The sequence below is a fragment of the Schistocerca gregaria genome, chromosome 3 (genome assembly GCF_023897955.1).
Source record: "Schistocerca gregaria isolate iqSchGreg1 chromosome 3, iqSchGreg1.2, whole genome shotgun sequence".
NCBI lineage: Eukaryota > Metazoa > Arthropoda > Insecta > Orthoptera > Acrididae > Schistocerca > Schistocerca gregaria.
This window is the reverse complement of record NC_064922.1, coordinates 273,932,776-273,952,821: the sequence shown is the minus strand read 5'-3', so window position 1 is coordinate 273,952,821 and position 20,046 is coordinate 273,932,776. Positions and strand designations below refer to the sequence as shown.

At 40.1% G+C, this 20,046-nt stretch overlaps 1 protein-coding gene across 3 annotated transcripts in view; it reads right to left on the bottom strand.

Annotated features, from left to right (window-relative positions):
- The window catches only part of LOC126355052 (vigilin), a 171,106-nt gene that overhangs the window by 39,612 nt on the left and 111,448 nt on the right, over positions 1-20,046 (bottom strand). For all 3 annotated transcript variants that reach the window (XM_050005206.1, XM_050005207.1, XM_050005205.1), the window contains exons 13-16: positions 15,811-15,957; positions 15,154-15,447; positions 14,842-15,060; positions 11,677-11,812 (exon numbers count right to left, since the gene is read on the bottom strand). In XM_050005206.1, the coding sequence (XP_049861163.1) occupies positions 11,677-11,812; positions 14,842-15,060; positions 15,154-15,447; positions 15,811-15,957 (796 nt within the window). The remainder of the gene's footprint in view (positions 1-11,676; positions 11,813-14,841; positions 15,061-15,153; positions 15,448-15,810; positions 15,958-20,046) is intronic.

The following is a 20,046-nucleotide window of genomic DNA, read 5'->3' as shown; positions in this document are numbered from 1 at the left end:
CTTCCATTTCCATAATATTGTCCTAAAGTGCATTGCCCTTGTGTAGACCCTCTATATACTCATTCCACCTTTCTGCTTTCCCTTCTTTGCTTAGAACTGGGTTTTCATCTGAGCTCTTGATATTCATACAAGTGGTTCTCTCATCTCCAAAGGTCTCTATAATTTTCCTGTAGGCAGTATCTATCTTACCCCTCGGGAGATAAGCCTCTATATCCTTACATTTGTCCTCTAGCCATCCCTGCTAAGCCATTTTGCACTTCCTGTCGATCTCATTTTTGAGACGTCTGTATTCCTTTTTGTCTGCTTCATTTACTGCATTTTTATGTTTTCTCCTTTCATCAATTAAATTTAATATTTCTTCTGTTACCCAAGGATTTCTACTAGCCCTTGTCTTTATACCTGCTTGATCCTCTGCTGCCTTCACTACTTCATCCCTCAAAGCTACCCATTCTTCTTCTATTGTATTTCTTTCCCCCATTCCTGTCAATTGCTCCCTTATGCTCTCCCTGAAACTATGTACAATCTCTGGTTCTTTTAGTTTATCCAGGTCCCATCTCCTTAAATTCCCACCTTTTTGCAGTTTCTTCAGTTTTAATCTACAGTTCATAACCAATAGATTGTGGCCAGAGTCCACATCTGCCCCTGGAAATGTCTTACAATTTAAAACCTGGTTCCTAAATCTCTGTCTTACCATTATATAATCTATCTGAAACCTGTCAGTATCTCCAGGCTTCTTCCATGTATACAGCGTTCTTTTATGATTTTTGAACCAAGTGTTAGTTATGATTAAGTTGTGCTCTTTGCAAAATTCTACCAGGCGACTTCCTCTTTCATTTCTTTGCCCCAGTCCACATTCACCTACTACGTTTCCTTCTCCTACTACTGAATTCCAGTCACCCATGACTATTAAATTTTCGTCACCCTTCACTATCTGAATTATTTTTATTTTTATTTGATCATACATTTCTTCAATTTCTTTGTCATCTGCAGAGCTAGTTGGCATATAAACTTGTACTACTGTAGTAGGTATGGGCTTCGTATCTATCTTCGCCACAATAATGCGTTCACTATGCTGTTTGTAGTAGCTTACCCACATTCCTATTTTCCTACTCATTATTAAACCTACTCCTGCATTACCCCTATTTGATTTTGTGTTTATAACCCTGTATTCACCTGACCAGAAGTCTTGTTCCTCCTGCCACCGAACTTCACTAATTCCCACTATATCTAACTTTAACCTATCGATTTCCCTTTTAAAATTTTCTAACCTACCTGCCCAATTAAGGGATCTGACATTCCACACTCCGATCCGTAGAACGCCAGTTTTCTTTCTCCTGATAATGACATCCTCTTGAGTAGTCCCCACCCGGAGATCCGAATGGGGGACTATTTTACCTCAGGAATATTTTACCCAAGAGGACGCCATCATACAGTAAAGCTGCATGCTCTCGGAAAAAATTATGGCTGTAGTTTCCTCTTGCTTCCAGCCATTCGCAGTACCAGCACAGAAAGGCCGTTTTGGTTAGTGTTAAAAGGCCATATCAGTCAATCATCCAGACTGTTGCCTGTGCAACTACTGAAAAGGTTGCTGCCCCTGTTCAGGAACCACACGTTTGTGTGGCCTCTCAACAGATACCCCTCCGTTGTGGTTCCACCTACGGTACGGCTATCTGTATCGCTGAGGCACGCAAGCCTCCCCACCAACGGCAAGGTCCATGGCTCATGGAGGGACGCTAGAAGGTATCAGATAGATTATATAATGGTAAGACACAGATTTAAGAACCACGTTTTAAATTGAAAGACATTTCCAGGGGCAGATGTGGACTCTGACCACAATCTATTGGTTATGACCTGTAGATTAAAACTGAAGAAACTGCAAAAAGGTGGGAATTTAAGGACATGGGATCTGGATAAGCTGAAAGAACCAGAGGTTGTACAGAGTTTCAAGGAGAGCATAAGGGAACAATTGACAGGAATGGGGGAAAGAAATACATTAGAAGAATGGGTAGCTTTGAGGGATGAAGTAGTGAAGGCAGCAGAGGATCAAGCAGGTAAAAAGACTAGGGCTAATGGAAATCCTTGGGAAACAGAAGAAATATTGAATGTAATTGATGAGAGGAGAAAATATAAAAATGCAGTAAATGAAGCAGACAAAAAGGAATACAGACGTCTCAAAAATGAGATCGACAGGAAGTGCAAAATGGCTTAGCAGGGATGGCTTAGCAGGGATGGCTAGAGGACAAATGTAAGGATGTAGAGGCTTATCTCCCGAGGGGTAAGATAGATACTGCCTACAGGAAAATTATAGAGACCTTTGGAGATGAGAGAACCACTTGTATGAATATCAAGAGCTCAGATGAAAACCCAGTTCTAAGCAAAGAAGTGAAAGCAGAAAGGTGGAATGAGTATATAGAGGGTCTACACAAGGGCAATGCACTTGAGGACAATATTATGGAAATGGAAGAGGATGCAGATGAAGATGAAATGGGAGATATGATACTGCGAAAAGAGTTTGACAGAGCACTGAAAGACCTGAGTCGAAACAAGGCCCCCGGAATAGACAACATTCCACTGGAACTACTGACGGCCTTGGGAGAGCCAGTCCTGACAAAACTCCACCATCTGGTGAGCAAGATGTATGAGACAGGCGAAATACCCTCAGACTTCAAGAAGAATATAATAATTCCAATCCCAAATAAAGCAGGTGTTGATAGATGTGAAAATTACCGAATTGTCATTTTAATAAGCCACGGCTGCAAAATACTAACGCGAATTCTTTACAGACAAATGGAAAAACTAGTAGAAGCCGACCTCGGGGAAGATCAGTTTGGATTCCGTAGAAATGTTGGAACATGTGGGGCAATAATGACCTTACGACTTATCTTAGAAGAAAGATTAAGGAAAGGCAAACCTACATTGCTAGCAGTTGTAGCCTTAGAGAAAGCTTTTGACAGTGTTGATTGGAATACTCTCTTTCAAATTCTAAAGGTGGCAGGGGTAAAATACAGGGAGCGAAAGGCTATTTACAATTTTTACAGAAAGCAAATTGCAGTTGTAAGAGTCGAGGGGTAAGAAAGGGAAGCAGTGGTTGGGAAGGGAGTGAGACAGGGTTGTAGCCTCTCCCCGATGTTATTCAATCTGTATATTGAACAAGCAGTAAAGGAAACAAAAGAAAAATTTGGAGTAGGTATTAAAATCCATGGAGAAGAAGTAAAAACTTGGAGGTTTGCTGATGGCATTGTAATTCTGTCAGAGCAGAGCAGGAATGGACAGTGTCTTGAAAGGAGGATATAAGATGAACAACAACAAAAGCAAAACAAGGATAATGGAATGTAGTGGAATTAAGTCGGGTGATGCTGAGGGAATTAGATTAGGAAATGAGACACTTAAGTAGTAAAGGAGTTTTGCTATTTGGGGAGCAAAATAACTGATGATGGGCGAAGTAGAGAGGATATAAAATGTAGACTGGCAATCGCAAGGAAAGGATTTCTGTAGAAAAGAAATTTGTTAACAACGAGTGTAGACTTAAGTGTCAGGAAGTCATTACTGAAAGTATTTGTATGGAGTGTAGCCAAGTATGGAAGTGAACCATGGACGATAAATAGTTTGGACTAGAAGAGAATAGAAGCTTTTGAAATGTTGTGCTATAGAAGAATGCTTAAGATTAAATGGGTAGATCACATAACTAATGAGGTGGTATTGAATAAAATTGGGGAGAAGTGGAGTTTGTGGCACAACTTGACTAGAAGAAGGGATCGGTTGGTAGGACATGTTCTGAGGCATCAGGGGATCACCAACTTAGTACTGAAGGGCAGCATGGAGGGTAAAAATCGTAGAGGGAGACCAAGAGATGAATACACTAAGCAGTTTCAGAAGGATGTAGGTTGCAGTAGGTACTGGGAGATGAAGCTTGCATACGATAGAGTAACATGGAGAGCAGCATCAAACTAGTCTCAAGACTAAAGATAACGACGACAACATACTATATCCTTTGGAGGTTACAATGTTCCCTTTCATTTAAGCCTGTTGATCTATATTGGATCTATGCTAACTGGTCGATCTCTCTTTTTGTTCCCGGACCAATCTGGCAATGAGCGTGAGCCGATTCAGTTCAAAACTACTAATGGGTCATTGGCATGTCTGAAGTATTTCTTTCAGTGAGTATCCTCCTGCAGAAAATCCAAAAACTACTTACATTAATCAGACAGAAAAACAAATGTAAATACCATTGTTGTACCTGATCTTTATATGACATCTGCCAATGTTGCTATCTGATAAATCTACATTTCCCATATGAGAGTTGTAAACAGAAACAATAGAAGGACATGGTACTAATCTGCTTTCTCCTGTTTCTATCAAATCTTTTCACTCCATATTTTGGTAACTCACTGACAAAAGTAGAGAGAGAACAGAAAATAGCATTGTCTTTATGCAAAATGGACAAAATGTCCACTTTGTCAACAGTAGTAATGTATTTCTCAAAATATCCATATATTACTTTCTTGAACTCCTCTTTGTTTTGAAATTTACTGTTTGGTATTCCATTTGTAATAAACAAAACTAACTATGTTTTGACCCTCAGTCATGAAAAGAGAAATGGAGCAATGCGCAAACATTAAATTTTGTTTCAAAGTGGGTGAGTGTGCCACAGAGACTTTTTAAATGATACAGTTTGTTTATAGTAGTGAAGCAATGAGTCGTAAAAACAGTTTTAAGTGGTATACAGCATTTTGTGATGGCAAAGAGAGACGATATACTTCCCAGAGCATCAATGACATTTCAAGTTGAAATGCTTCGAAATGATCATTGTGCATCTACCAGGAGCTCACTGGAGGAGCTCACTAAAATTCCCAAACCAACTGTGTATTGCACTGTAGTTGAAAATTTTGGGAAAAAAGAAGCTCTGTTGTTGCTTTGTACCCCACTCACTCATGGACAATCAAATACAGTGCAAAGTGGAACACTGCAGAGAAATGAAACAGTCGCCCAATGGGGACCCAGACCTCTTGTCATGCATCGTAAAAGATGATGAAATGCGATGTTTCCAGTACAAGCCACTTACAAACCATGAGAGCTCAATATGGAAAGGTCCAGAATCTCCAGAACTGTAAAGAGCACAAATGCAGGTAAGTCATGTTAAGACACTGCTCACAGTTTTCTTTGATTCCAAAGGAATGCACTCCAGAAGGTCAGATGGTGAATGCACATTATTATTCGAATGTTCTAACTCGTTTATGGACGAGGACTGTTCAGGTGAGATTCAAATACCGTAACCAAGGAGCATGGTGTTTGTTGTACGACAATGCTCTGGTGCACAAAATCAAGATTGTACGCCATTTCTTGGCTCAAAAAAGTATCACTGCACTTGATCACCCTCCTTATTCCCAGATTTGGCTCCATGTGACCTCTGGCTATTTCCCAAACTAAAAATGGTGAGGAGATGACAGTGTTTCAACACAATTTCCGATATCCAGAAGCTCACGACAATGCTCCTGAAGGCAATTCCAATTGTTGACTATCAGAATTGTTTTGAATAATTCTTCTCGTGCTCCCAATTGTGTACTGACTCACAAGAGGACTATTTTGAATAAAGAAAGGCATGTCCACTTCAAACAACCAACATCTTGTATTTCTGTGGGACAGACTGTGTATGAGTAGCCCCTCTAGTAGTCTCAGGCTCACTGTCATTATCTGCAGATTCCAGATCATTTGGTTTTAGTAGGATATTCATCCAAATCATCAAAATCTAAGCCATCTTCACTGTCAGACGGACATTGTAGGGCTTTAAGTTCTTCATAAGACATCACTTTGCATTGTCCTTTTTCAAAACACAAGTAACTTCATTACAAAACTCTAACTAGCATAAGAAACTACAACAAATCAGAATGAAAGAAACACTAATGTCACTATTTGAGTGTGGATAGGAGCAGTACTATGCACTATTACACATATACAAACAAACTTTGTTTAGTACTTGTGCATTTATTAGCAGAAACACAAGCTGAAGTGAGCTGTATATTCTCCAAAGATTATAGAAGCACTATATATTTTTTACATTCACATATTCCTGCTTACAACTATCAACACCACCAACAAAGAAAAGATCAGTGTGTGCCAGACTGACAGTGCTACACAGTGTAGCATCATATGCTCAGCAGCTCATTCTAATGGTAGATTCTTTTCAATTACATTCATAAAGCAACACTATCCATCTGCAAGGCACTTTCCAGTGTTAAATATCAAGAACAATGATGAAATTAGAATCAAACCCTTGCTTTGAACATCTACAATGCAGCACAGTGAAGAGTTAAGATCAACTGCGACCTTTCTACCTTGTAATATAAGAAATTTCCAAGGAAAGGTGTGGGGGAAAGGACAGTGGCCAGGAGTGCGACAAAACTAGATACTTTAATTAGACAACCAAGACAAGCAACATTGGTATTTTCACACGTCTGTACATTTAATCTGTAATTCCCATAAAAAATATTGCTAATATTTTGCTTCCTCCTGTTATATACATGAAATTAGTGTGAAGCTCATACCACATTCCAACATTGCATTTAAATAAAACAGAAAAAAACTTTTTCTCAAAACCTAGTATTGTGTGCCATAATATGACTAATCAACAGTAGGGAAGAAACAACATCAGGAACCAATCCCTGAAACTGCACAAGCTCCGTACAGTACTTAAAAAATAATGATCATCACAATTCTAGTCACTGGTTGAATGTCTACTGCACAAAAAAATTTGTTTCCCTCAAAAGGGAGAAAAAGAGACAGCAGCACTCATTTCTGGGACATCCAACAGGACAACACCTGAGGAGGAGGACAAATAAATTAATGGTTAATGTCCTGTCGGCAACAAGGTGATTAGAGACAGAACACAAGCTCGGATTAGGGAAGGATGGAGAAGGAAAGCTGCTGTGCCCTTTACAATGAACCAACCCAACATTTATCTTAAGCAATTTAGGGAAATCATGGGAAAGCTAAATCAGGATCACTGGACAGGGGTTTCAATAGTTGTCCTCCCGAAAGAGTCCAGTGTGCTAACCACTATGCTCCCCCATTCAACCAAAGTTTGAGGCCTGCAGTATGCAAGAGATGAGGAATATAAGATTACTGCTTCATACACTGTGAAACGAAATTGATCTTGGCAAACAAACCATGGGTATTTTCATCAGGATTTAGTTGCTTCCCTCACATTCCACACACATCCTGAACAGCCAAATAAATATGCAGACAATGCTGTGACAATACATGCTTTATTCTAAATACATTGTTCACTCTAAGAAAATGGAATTCCAGTTCCACGATTGAAGATGTTGGTAACTGGGCTCTGACTACTTGAAAAAAATCTAATTTGCAATAAATAAATATTATGAGGGCTATCCAGAAGGTAGATTTGAAAGTATAGATAAAAATGTTTTATTCATATGAAAGTGACACTTAAATACTACTTTTCAACATAGTGACCACACAAATTTAGGCACTTACAATAGCAGTGAATAAGCTTTGAATTTCCACTGTTATAAACTTTTGCCGCCTGAGGCTTCTAGCAGTCACACCCTCCCACAGTTCCATGTGATTGTCAAACACTGTTGTGCACCAGGTCTTTGAACAAATCGTGACCCACAATGCTTGGCCATCCACATCGCTCTTCATCGTTAATGCTTGCTTCATACTTTTGCATGACACTGAGCTTTCTAGCTGTGAGCATTCCCTATTAAAGGGTAGACACAGATGGCATTCTGGTAATCATACCAGATTACTATCTGTAGGAGGACAACATTGAAACCAATGTCAGTACATCTACTATCCACTAGGTGGCATGTCCAATCATCAAATCAAAACTGAGGTTGCATTTTCAGATGTACTAAAATATTTCCAGCAATATGTAACCCATTTCCAGTTACTTGTACTGCACACCATATGGCAAAGGCTAATTTGGGGAGAGAATGTGCTTAGTAACATGTCTGAAAATATAAATGCAATGATGTATAAGTGCACTTTATGCTCTGGCACCATACCAGTTGGGCACAAATGACTCATCTGTATAAGATACACATCATGTAATGCAATGTAGGATTCTGCTGTGGAGACTTGCATCCTAAAACAAAAACACACATGCCTGGTTGCTGAACTTCGGAAGTCAGTATAATGCAGAAACTTTAATGTGACAATTTTAGGTAGTGAGCATTTTGAAACGTGGCCATGTTGATTACTGGTAGAGGTAGGGCCTGATCTTCCTCGTTCACAATACTGCCAATCTCAGCAACCAATTGGGCAGTGGACTTCACCAAATGCATTGTAGTGTGCACTGCTCATTGTTTCCTTTTCTTATTTTGAAATGAGTGACGAGACTAATTCCATTCCATTACGGAGTTCAGTTACGACCCTCACACCACCAGAAGGCAACAGGTATACCTTTGACCATGTTTAGTTCTGCTTTTGGAGAAAAACAAAAACCAGTTTATAGTGTGTGCACTCTTCACAACAGCGAATAGAAAACAAAACTTGTGAACATAATACTATCAAGCCAAAGTCTTCCCCTCAAGTGCAAATAAAGTTATTTTCTATGCCAGGTACGTTGTCAGTTCTCTCTGTAGTGTTATTAGTGTTATTAAGTATGTGTTGCACGGTTATGAATGCCCACTAAAGGTTGAATTCAATAGTCTATAGATTCTGTAATAATCAATTTGGGTGAGAAAAGAAAAATAATGTCGAGAAACACCTTGAATCAGAAGTACTATGTTCATGGGGACAGAAAATGCTGCTTCTCAATAGGAACAACATTTGTTGAAAGCTTAAATACAGCAAAGAGAAGAAAACAAGAAATGACCAGTTTGGGAACAAAAATAAGTGTTGAAGTATGCTTTTGCACCAACATTCCAATGAAAAAGCTTTCCAATCAATACTTCTATTTAACTGTCAATTTCCAAGTATTAAGGCTTTATCTTCAAGCACGTTAGTTTGACAATCTTTTAAATTTGTAGGTCTAGTCTTTTGTAAACAAAAATTCACATGTGAAATTCGCCGAAAATACATGCTACATTTTCTGTATTGGACTCCACTCTTGCATCCCCTTACAAGGGAACCTCCCCATCACACCCCCCTCATTTACCCCTCATTTAGTTATAAGTTGGCACAGTGGATAGGCCTTGAAAAACTGAACACAGATAAATCTATAAAACAGGAAGAAGTTATGTGGAACTATGAAAAAAGAAGCAAAATATACAAACTGAGAATTCCATGCACAACATAGGCAACACTTAGGATAATCTAAGAACATGAGCACCGTGGTCCCGAGGTTAGCGCGAGCAGCTGTGGAACGAGAGGTCCTTGGTTCAAGTCTTCCCTCGAGTGAAAACTTTAATTTTTTTTATTTTCAAACAATTAAAGTTCAGGCACTCACACATAATCAACTTCGCTCTCCAAAATTCCAGGACATGTTCAGATTTGCTTGGACATATGCAGGACTTGACATTACACAAGGAAAAATTTGAAAACGTTAAAAACATATGTTTTGACAGAGCCCAGGGAAAACTGCGCGACTGTGAAACTGTTGCATTAATTTGTTGCAATTTATGTGACAAACTGTCATGTTTTCATCACTTTTTTGGGAGTGGTTATCACATCCACAAGAAAACCTAAATTGGGAAAGGTAGAAGAATCTTTACCCATTCGCCAAGTGTACAAGTTAGGTGGGTCAACCATATATTCCTGTCATGTGATGCTCTTGGCGTCACCAGTGTCGTATAAAATGTATCAGACGTGATTTCCTGTGGAGGAATTGGTTGACCTATGACCTTGCAATTAAATGCTTCCGGTTCCCATTGGAGAGGCACGTCCTTTCGTCTACTAATCGCACAGTTTTGCAGTGCGGTCGCAAAACGCAAGACACTAAACTTATTACATTGAACAGAGACGTCAATGAACGGACAGATCATAACTTTGCGAAAATAAAGACAGTAAACTTTTCACTCGAGGGAAGACCTGAACCAAGGACAAGGTCGCTCCGCAGCTGCTCACACTAACCACAGGACCACGGCGCTCCTGAACACACACTCTCCTTGATGTTGCCTATTTTGCACATGGACTACTCAGTTTGTATATTTTGCTTCTTTTTTCATAGTTCCACACAACTTCTTCCTGTTTTCTCCATTGATCTATGTTCAGTTTTTCAAGGCCTATCCACTGTGCCAACTTATAACTGAATCTGAGGGAGGTGCGATGGGGAGGTTCCCTTGTTAGTATGCATTGCTGGTACATTAACCAGCCAGTGTTGCAACGCTGAAGTCTTGGAGCCTGTTGTCCTCCTGTATCATAATAGCTTCCCAACAGCCAAACAGGAAGACGCATGGGCACACAATGTTCAAGACTCGCCATCACCTATCAGATTGCACTGCTGCCTTGGCCTCACTGTTCTCCAAATCTTTCATCTATCAAGAACGTCTCTTTGATGACTATGGAATGACTGGCCCGGGTAACGCCACCTGCTGCTACACCTGATCAATTCTGGCAATATGTGGAAGCAGCATTGTCTGATATACCACAATAAAACATCCTGAGTCTCTGACTCAATGCAGAGGCTTGTAACAGGTGTTATAGCCAGCAATGGCAGCAACACTCGATACTAATTTCATCGCCTTCCTCACTTCACACGGGGCTGTATTTCAAATCATGTGATATTTGTACAACATATTGTCTCCCAAATCTATTTTGAGTTGCATTTTGAATGGCCAACAGTATATAATTGCTTCTGTACTTCCTCATCATTGTCACTCACACAATCAAATCAGCAGCAAATAACACTTCAGTCAGCCTGTCTGTCCTGTCATTACATTGTCCATCATCAATATGAATAGTAAAGGAGATTGTGTGAAACAAGGAAGTGCACTGCCATGTTGTTCTCTATTCTCTCTTCCTCTCCTTTTATCTTCAGCACAGTTTGCCTCTACCTTTCTTTTTAGCATCTCCCAAACTTTTCTTCTGGATGTGGTGATATATGCTTCCTCTAAATCCAGAAAGGCTATCAGCAGATCTGTCCCATACTCAGCAGTTTTACTGCAAATATTCTTATTCTCCAATAACTATGACATGAAATAAACAAAATCAATGTAATCATTTCACTCAGAGAATGGAGGAGAAGCAAACGGCCAGTAGCTGGACAAGAGATCAAAAGTGAAATTAATGCTGTAGTTTTGTCTTGTAATTAATACCTAGATCCTAACATGATTGACACCATGTTACCTACCATAGCAACAATCACCAGAATGTTGCTACATTACATATTTTTTGTTTACCACTGCCACATAACACTGCTATTTCAGGTGCTGCTACAAGAGTGAGGTGCAGATTATGCTCTTACAAGTAAAATAACTGCAATCAATTTTCATTGTGAGCTCTTTTACTCAGAAAAGATGTTCAGTGCACAGAAGAGACTGGCAGTGAAAGCACATAGAAAAGTTATAAGGGTGTTACTACAGAGAGATCTAAATATTCCACAATAATAAGGAGCATGTGAAATTACTGTGTACACAGCTGCCAGTTACCCTCATCACAGCCACAATGTACACACAAAAAATGGAAAAACAACACTGTCACTCCTTTCTGCGCCCAAGTGTCAAGTTACCTTTGTTCTGATCTAGGGAAAGACAGTATCATCATGCAACTCACCTTGGTTATCACGGTCTGGGAACTTAATCTGGACATCATGCTCCGATGTAATATACTGGACCTTGCGTCCTTTAGCACCCATTACTGTACGATGGTGTTTCTGAGGTATGACACATTCAATTGTCACTCTAGATTCCTGTTTTTAAAGAGATAAGCAAATGTAGTCAATTACAATCACTTTGCAAACGAATTACATTTAAAAATCAGAGAGGAAAACTGAGTCCAAATTGGTTTATATAAGCAATTTAAAAAGTACCCAGATCACAACAAAACCATTGACATCTAGCTTTCACAGAGCTGCTACAACAACAACAGCCAAACAGTGTGCATGGCCACACCTCCTGTTCCGTTCATCGTTGCCAAATCTATCTGCTACTGCAAGTAGCGGCTACTGTAGCCAGTTGCAGGCAATGCTCACGGCCAGTAACGCAAACAGAACTCATGGAAATAGGAAAGAAAAATAAGCCACAGCTTCGAAAGTGTGTTATGGACAAGGTACTAAAGAACATAGCCACAAGGTTCTAAGGCTTCCACCATACCACTGACAATTTAATAACAATGAAATGATTTGGGCACACATTAATAATTATGTGGCAACAAATAGCAAAAGCTTTACTGTGGCAGAAATTCAAAGATTGTTAGAGGAAACAGTAACACAAATAACACAAGAGAAGTGGAAAAGTATTGTACGCTACACAGTAATGGTTGTTAAAGAAGCATGGAAAAGTGGAGTGTAGAGAATAATATTGACAATATAATTATATCCTTAGACAATTCCAGTGACGCATCCTCTGCCCAGAGCTCAAATAATGACAATGTCTGGGAAGAAAATGGTTCTGAACTAACTAGCATTTACCCTTTGCCTTAATTTGTCTTTTATTTGAGTGTCTGTATTTCGTATTTTTGATTGAATCTTGTGTACTGCAGTTGCACAGTAAAACTCTTTATTACTAAGGAATACTCCTCTGCAAAAATATAAAACTCTACATGCACACTACAGTGATTGGTAAGTGCTCAAGCAGTTATTTTAAATGTTGTTTGTTATTGAATTTACATAAATGATTCAGATCCATTTTAACACTCTTATGTACTGAGTAAGACAACTGAATGTGATTAATTCTGATTATTGTAAAATCAGTGCACTTCCTGTTGCTTTTGTTGAGAAATACACTCCTGGAAATGGAAAAAAGAACACATTGACACCGGTGTGTCAGACGCACCATACTTGCTCCGGACACTGCGAGAGGGCTGTACAAGCAATGATCACACGCACGGCACAGCGGACACACCAGGAACTGCGGTGTTGGCCGTCGAATGGCGCTAGCTGCGCAGCATTTGTGCACCGCTGCCGTCAGTGTCAACCAGTTTGCCGTGGCATACAGAGCTCCATCACAGTCTTTAACACTGGTAGCATGCCGCAACAGCGTGGACGTGAACCGTATGTGCAGTTGACGGACTGAGCGAGGGCATATAGTGGGCATGCGGGAGGCCGGGTGGACGTACCGCCGAATTGCTCAACACGTGGGGCGTGAGGTATCCACAGTACATCGATGTTGTCGCCAGTGGTCGGCGGAAGGTGCACGTGCCCGTCGACCTGGGACCGGACTGCAGCGACGCACGGATGCACGCCAAGACCGTAGGATCCTACGCAGTGCCGTAGGGGACTGCACGGCCACTTCCCAGCAAATTAGGGACACTGTTGCTCCTGGGGTATCGGCGAGGACCATTCCCAACCGTCTCCATGAAGCTGGCCTACGGTCCCACACACCCTCACGCCCCAACATCGTGCAGCCCGCCTCCAGTGGTGTCGCGACAGGCGTGAATGGAGGGACGAGAGTCGCTTCTGCCTTGGTGCCAATGATGGTCGTATGCGTGTTTGGCACCGTGCAGGTGAGCGCCACAATCAAGACTGCATTCGACCGAGGCACACAGGGCCAACACCCGGCATCATGGTGTGGGGAGCGATCTCTTACACTGGCCGTACACCTCTGGTGATCGTCGAGGGGACACTGAATAGTGCAAGATACATCCAAACCGTCATCAAACCCATCATTCTACCATTCCTAGACCGGCAAGGGAACTTGCTGTTCCAACAGGACAATGCACGTCCGCATGTATCCCGTACCACCCAACGTGCTCTAGAACGTTTAAGTCAACTATCCTGGCCAGCAAGATCTCTGGATCTGTCTCCCATTGAGCATGTTTGGGACTGGATGAAGCGTCGTCTCACGCGGTCTGCACGTCCAGCACGAAAGCTGGTCCAACTGAGGCGCCAGGTGGAAATGGCATGGCAAGCCGTTCCACAGGACTACATCGAGCATCTCTACGATCGTCTCCATGGGAGAATAGCAGCCTGCATTGCTGCGAAAGGTGGATATACACTGTACTAGTGCCGACATTGTACATGCTCTGTTGCCTGTGTCTATGTGCCTGTGGTTCTGTCAGTGTGATCATGTGATGTATCTGACCCCAGGAATGTGTTAATAAAGTTTCCCCTTCCTGGGACAATGAATTCACGGTGTTCTTATTTCAATTTCCAGGAGTGTACAAAGAACAGGAGCAAAGTATAATTTTACAAATGGGAGTGTGTTTGTTAAGTTACATGGATATAATGATCCTGTAAAGTAACCTCAACACTGTACATTAATAGGTGGCGCAAGAAGGTAGTCCAGTAGGGAACCACACAGCTGTTGCTTCTACAAACATAATGCACACACATGGTTATGCAAACTGACATCACCCCCTTCCACACTCAATTGTGCTTCAACATCAAACACACTGTTATTCTGATACAGATACATGTATAGCCCTTGAGTACTTTGCGCACCGAAACAAACATCATTAAGGCCTCAGCAGCGCAGTACCCTGTTTCTCAATTTAGTAATGTATACAGAAAGTAAATCTCCACATTGAATAAAAATAGGTCATTTACTATGGTCATGATTCAACATACAGTACAGTTATACTTCGTATATTATATGAAGCTTCATTACGGCCACCCAAACTTTATTTACAGTTATATCAGCATCAAATATCTCTGAACATGGAGACCCAAATTAGTAACATATCTGATAATCCCAAAATAAATCAGTACCATATATCTGAAGCCAATTGGGGTACTTATCTGCAAGTAGTTGCTCACAGATGACACCAAATTATACTAACCAGATCAGTGACAATTTCCTGAATGCGCTGTTTTGCCAATTCAATGAATTCTTTGGCTCCTTTCAAAACGACTCTGTCACTCGATACACCAGGACGTGGGAAGGATATCTTTACATCCCCATATTCCTCTGATATCCTATTAAGCACTTCACCTCGCCTCATAACAAAGTGACGGTGATGTTTCGGATCAACAGTCATTTCACTTTCCACAGTATTATCCTGAAAGCAAAAATGTAGAGTTTACCATTAAACACAACTTTATTACAGATATCGAATGAGAAATAATAGTTCCCAAATGTTACAGAAACTGACTATTTCTTTAATATCTTCTTCAAGCAGTGCCTTTGCTTTTTCCACAGCCTCTTTTCGTCCAATAATTATGATTGCTTCTTTGTCTTGATCATCCTCAGTAGGGAACGCAATACGGGCACCAGTCGTATCCCTGATCTTTTTAATTTTTGCACCATTTTTGCCAATGAGGAATTTATGATGTTGTGGTTTGGCACGAACTTCGGCTGTGTAGCTGGAGAGCTGCCGCTCATTTAACAGTTCCCGGAGTTGCTGACATGCTTTCTCAACATCATCCTTCGGACCCCGTACTGTAACCTGTACAAGAGTGAATCAGCATTAGGCCTTGGTAAGCCATCTGTGAAATAGTACGTTGCTCTTTTAATTGATAATATTCTACTTATTTCAAATATAAGAACACCACCTAGATTTGTGCACTGATTTCATAGAGCCTGTGATAGAGAGCACATAGAATTTCAACACTTTAATGATATTAACACACATTACCACAGTAAACATAAAACAAAAATTTTAAGCCTTCTTTGTACAGAAATTGGCTTTACACACTACTTAAAGTAGATACTTTGTAAAATGTAAGATATGAAGAGTTAACTGATATTACACTAACCACAATGTTTCCACTGATATATGTTACACGGTGCAGTAGTTAAATTTCATTACCTTGTCACTGTTACTTTCAGCTGGTGGGAACTTTATATTGACTCCACCACACTCATCCATGATTGTATGTATCAGTTTTCCACCTGCCCCAATTAAGGAGTTGTAGAATTTTGGAGGGATAGTAATTTCTTCTGTCACTATGTTTGCCTAAAAATAAATATCATAGTGAGTATAGTGAGTCTAGTGAGTCTCTCTCTCTCTCTCTCTCTCTCTCTCTCTCTCTCTCTCTCTCTCTCTCTCTCTCTCTCTCACACACACACACACACACACACACACACACACACACACAACACACACACAACACAGTTCAGCAAGTACCACATTTCTATACATAACTAATATCAAGAACACATACTGCATCTTCCCAAGTCACCTAGTCCAGCCAAGAGAAGAAAAAAATGACTAAACAGTTACACAAAACCATGTAAAACATAAAACAGAGATGTCGAATCAATGCTAACTCCAAGTTTACTGTAACAACAGCCTATACTTATATGCAAACCTAATAATCTTGCACTGTAAAATGCATTTCCTTGACAGAGAGAATTCAAAACTCATTGAGTAACTTCCACATCTTTGTTATGGAAAAAAAAATTGCATGAACTTTCTTTCATCAATTCCTATCAATCAATGGGTCTTCACTGGAAATTTCAGTTGCAATAGTTTAGTTATCTGTCATATTTGTGAACCCTTGTCCTTTGGCACTCAACATGCACTCCACTTCCTAACTGGTAAGCAGAGTTTCATTTTCCTTGTAATGATTTAAATGCCCAAAGCCAAAACACTGAAGTATATTTTTTGACCACTTGCACTAGTTCGCCTTGAACAATTATTGAAATCTAAGGATAGATTTCTATTTCTTCTAGTTGCTGGACCTTCCTGCAGTACTCTTCCCAGTCACAGGCAGTTATTAACAGATTGTTATTAGACATCTGCTGATATGCTACACTCCCTGAACAACATTTTCAGTTTTGCCCGTACCACTTCCACTGCACTTAAATCACAATTATAGGGCAGGAGACAGACATGTGGCCTTTCTCTTTAGCCACTTCCATCAACCACGTACCACTTTTTATCACACTTATGTTCATGAAAAGCCTGCCTTCTCGAGTTCTCACTGCAGCAAAACGCCTCTTTTGCAGCCACTGCAAGATCCTCCCTCGTGTTATTTTGTCCATCTGCCTTATGGTGTGGAGAATTTTCCACTACAATGACTGCCTTTGAAGGAAGATATTGGAGAATCATATTCACAAACAGTCTCCAAGTTTTCAAAATTCAACTGACCTCAGTTGTTACTTTTTGTGGATTTAGCCCAAAATTCTAAATGGGCCTCCCTGATGACCCCTTGCTTGATCAAACAATTCCAATAATACGTCTCTTACAGGTGGTTCCCCATCTCATAACACCACATCATCCTTCTGTCTACATTTCCTATCATATTACTATCTCTGCAAGTTTCATCCATACAGAATATTTCTGTGGCTTCCCTAATGCCATCATCAGCAAAATATTCCTCACAGACAGAAAACCCCAAGCCCGAATAAACTTTTCCTCAAGTACACTTCAAAATATCCACAGACTGGGAGCAATCATCTGCATTAGATAGAGGTCTTTGATTGTTTGTCACATGACAACCCCAACGATGTTAGCCAACTGGATTTTCTCAGTGCATCTTGGCCTAAGAGAAAAAGAGTAAAAGAAGTCAAAGTAAGACTATGTTCTTTGCAGAATGTATAGTTGCTTGCAAGGAAAGGTGAGATCAACTTTCTGAAACAACTTACATAACTGGTTGGTTATGTTCCCAGGTATCACATCATGCAACCACAATTAATTGAATGTAAATAATGAACAATGTAAAAAATAATTAACACGTGATAGGACTCCTGTCCACTTTCTTTGGCATACCCACCATATAACTTAATGCTGACATGAGGTTTCAAAAATCAACATTTTTACTGCAGCTTTAATCATGCAGTGGGTCACAGGAAATTCTTTCATGTTATTTTCTCACAACTGAGGACCCACAATGGTACATGGTTGCAGTGTGAGAGAAAACACCTAGGACACTACCCTACATAGCCACACATTTGGTTTTAAATCATCAATACCACTCCTGGGGACCTCTGCTTGCAAGAGAAACGTAACCAGAAAGTAGTTCAGACAAAGAGCAAGACAGTTCCAAAGCGCTGTTGAACTGAAGAATTTGAATTGAAATTTATCAGGAGTTTCTGGTGATTTCCCAGGATTACTGCATTTGCCAGGTGTAAGTTGCACTGGCATAAAAGACGCACCACACTTTTAAAGGTTTTTATTAGGGGAAAAATTTGTCACTTAATATAGCAATTATAATACTTATGTTCACATACATCAAATATCTAGGCAATAGAAGCAGAAGAAAGTGCTCACCTTTTAATTTTCAACCTCAAATCTGCAAAATTCATCCTCAGGGCTGAAGGAATAAACACTTCAAGCTGGTTGTCAGAACCTGAAGCCTCACACAATAAATTGTCTTCCATATCAGCCAGCGCATTACTGATTAAACACTTCTTAAATAGTTTGATCTGTGCTTCAGTTTTTATAGAGCCCTATGACGCTTTGACCTACACTCAAACTTGAGAAATGCTAGGTTGTCTCTTCCTTCCTGAAGGTGCAGTTTCGAAATGTGTACATTGCATCTGTCTGTTCTATTCCTCTTCCATAGGTTTCTTGAATGGTCCCTTGATACATATTCAAACTGAGTCTTCAATTCATTCAGTCGATTTTTAATGTCTGATCCCTTACTGATAGGACAGGCTTCTTCAGTAGGCCTCCAGGTCACCTAGACCAAGTTTTATCTATCAACATCATTCCTCCTCCACCCATCCAGCCAGCCAGCCTTTGTGTACATGGACAAACGCTCCTTTCAGCAATTGTTCCTTAGGAAGCATCTTTCTTTTAAAAATCAAATGTGGTGGCAATTTTGTTCCATCAGTACAGCAGGATAAAGCAAGTGTGCAATGAATTATCTCATGCCCTTAAGTTTGAAACATAATGCTTGTTGCGCCCTTGGAATCCACACATCTGTTAGAAGGCACATCAAAGGTTAGCAGGGTTTCATCTACATTTCCAATTTGTGGAAGTTTCTTTTCTTTTTTCCTTGAGATTATGTCAAATCAATGAAATTCAACAATTTGTTATTTTTATTTGACTGGCATCTTCTGTAAAAATTTTGTCTTGGTCTGTATACAAAGCCAATCTCTCCTGATAAATCTTTATTTGATGTTGAAGTCAGTGATCCCTTTGTTAGTGAATATTGCTTTTGCTTGATGAATGATCACTTTCGTACAAACTGAAATTACCAGTTGGCTTTCTAAAATGTAAGTACTGAGTTCTGCTTCAAGTTTTGGCCATTAACAGTTCCTCTTTTTAGATTACATTTACTGCAAGGTACTTTCTTTAAAACCTCTTCCCAATTCCATCAAATTCTTATCTTTTTTCTGTTGAAGGAACCTATAATGCCTTTGTGCTGTCCTGTTTCCATATTCTTTAGCACATGTAATCACTTTCAGGTTTTTCAGTCATAGTTTGCAAATAAAACCAGATTACAAGTATGAAAAGTGGATCTCCACCGTAAACAATACCAACTGAAGCTTGAAAGAACAATATACAAATCATTATTCATGATGCATGTACATCCCCTGAACTCTATACGCCTGAAATGCTCCAAATAAGCAAGGAAGCTAACAATAAATTGCTTCAAGTTGGAAAACAGAAATTTGAATAAATGGAGCCTCTACATTACATTTTCAAAGGAAAAAAGTCTCTTACATACCAGCAAATATGGTATCTTTGCAAAAATTTCAAATTCTTCTCATAGAGCTGAAGCTTGCTGCTGCAAACATCACTGGTCATTTAATAAGCTGAGAAAGGTGGTGAAGCAACTTATTTTTGCTCACTTGCTGAGAACATTCAACAACATTATTATTTTTTATTCTAAAAAGTACTTCTCCTTGCACTTCCAAGAGGGCTGGGAAGAGCTTTTGCCGCACCCTATGATGAGCGTGGAACTCAATCACTCAAGAGATGTATTAACTTGCAACATAACGCCCACAATTCGGCGGTAAGTCCACCCGGCCTCCCGCATGCCCACTATATGCCCTCGCTCAAAGTCCGTCAACTGCACATACGGTCACGTCCACGCTGTCGCGGCATGCTACCAGTGTTAAAGACTGTGATGGAGCTCCGTATGCCACGGCA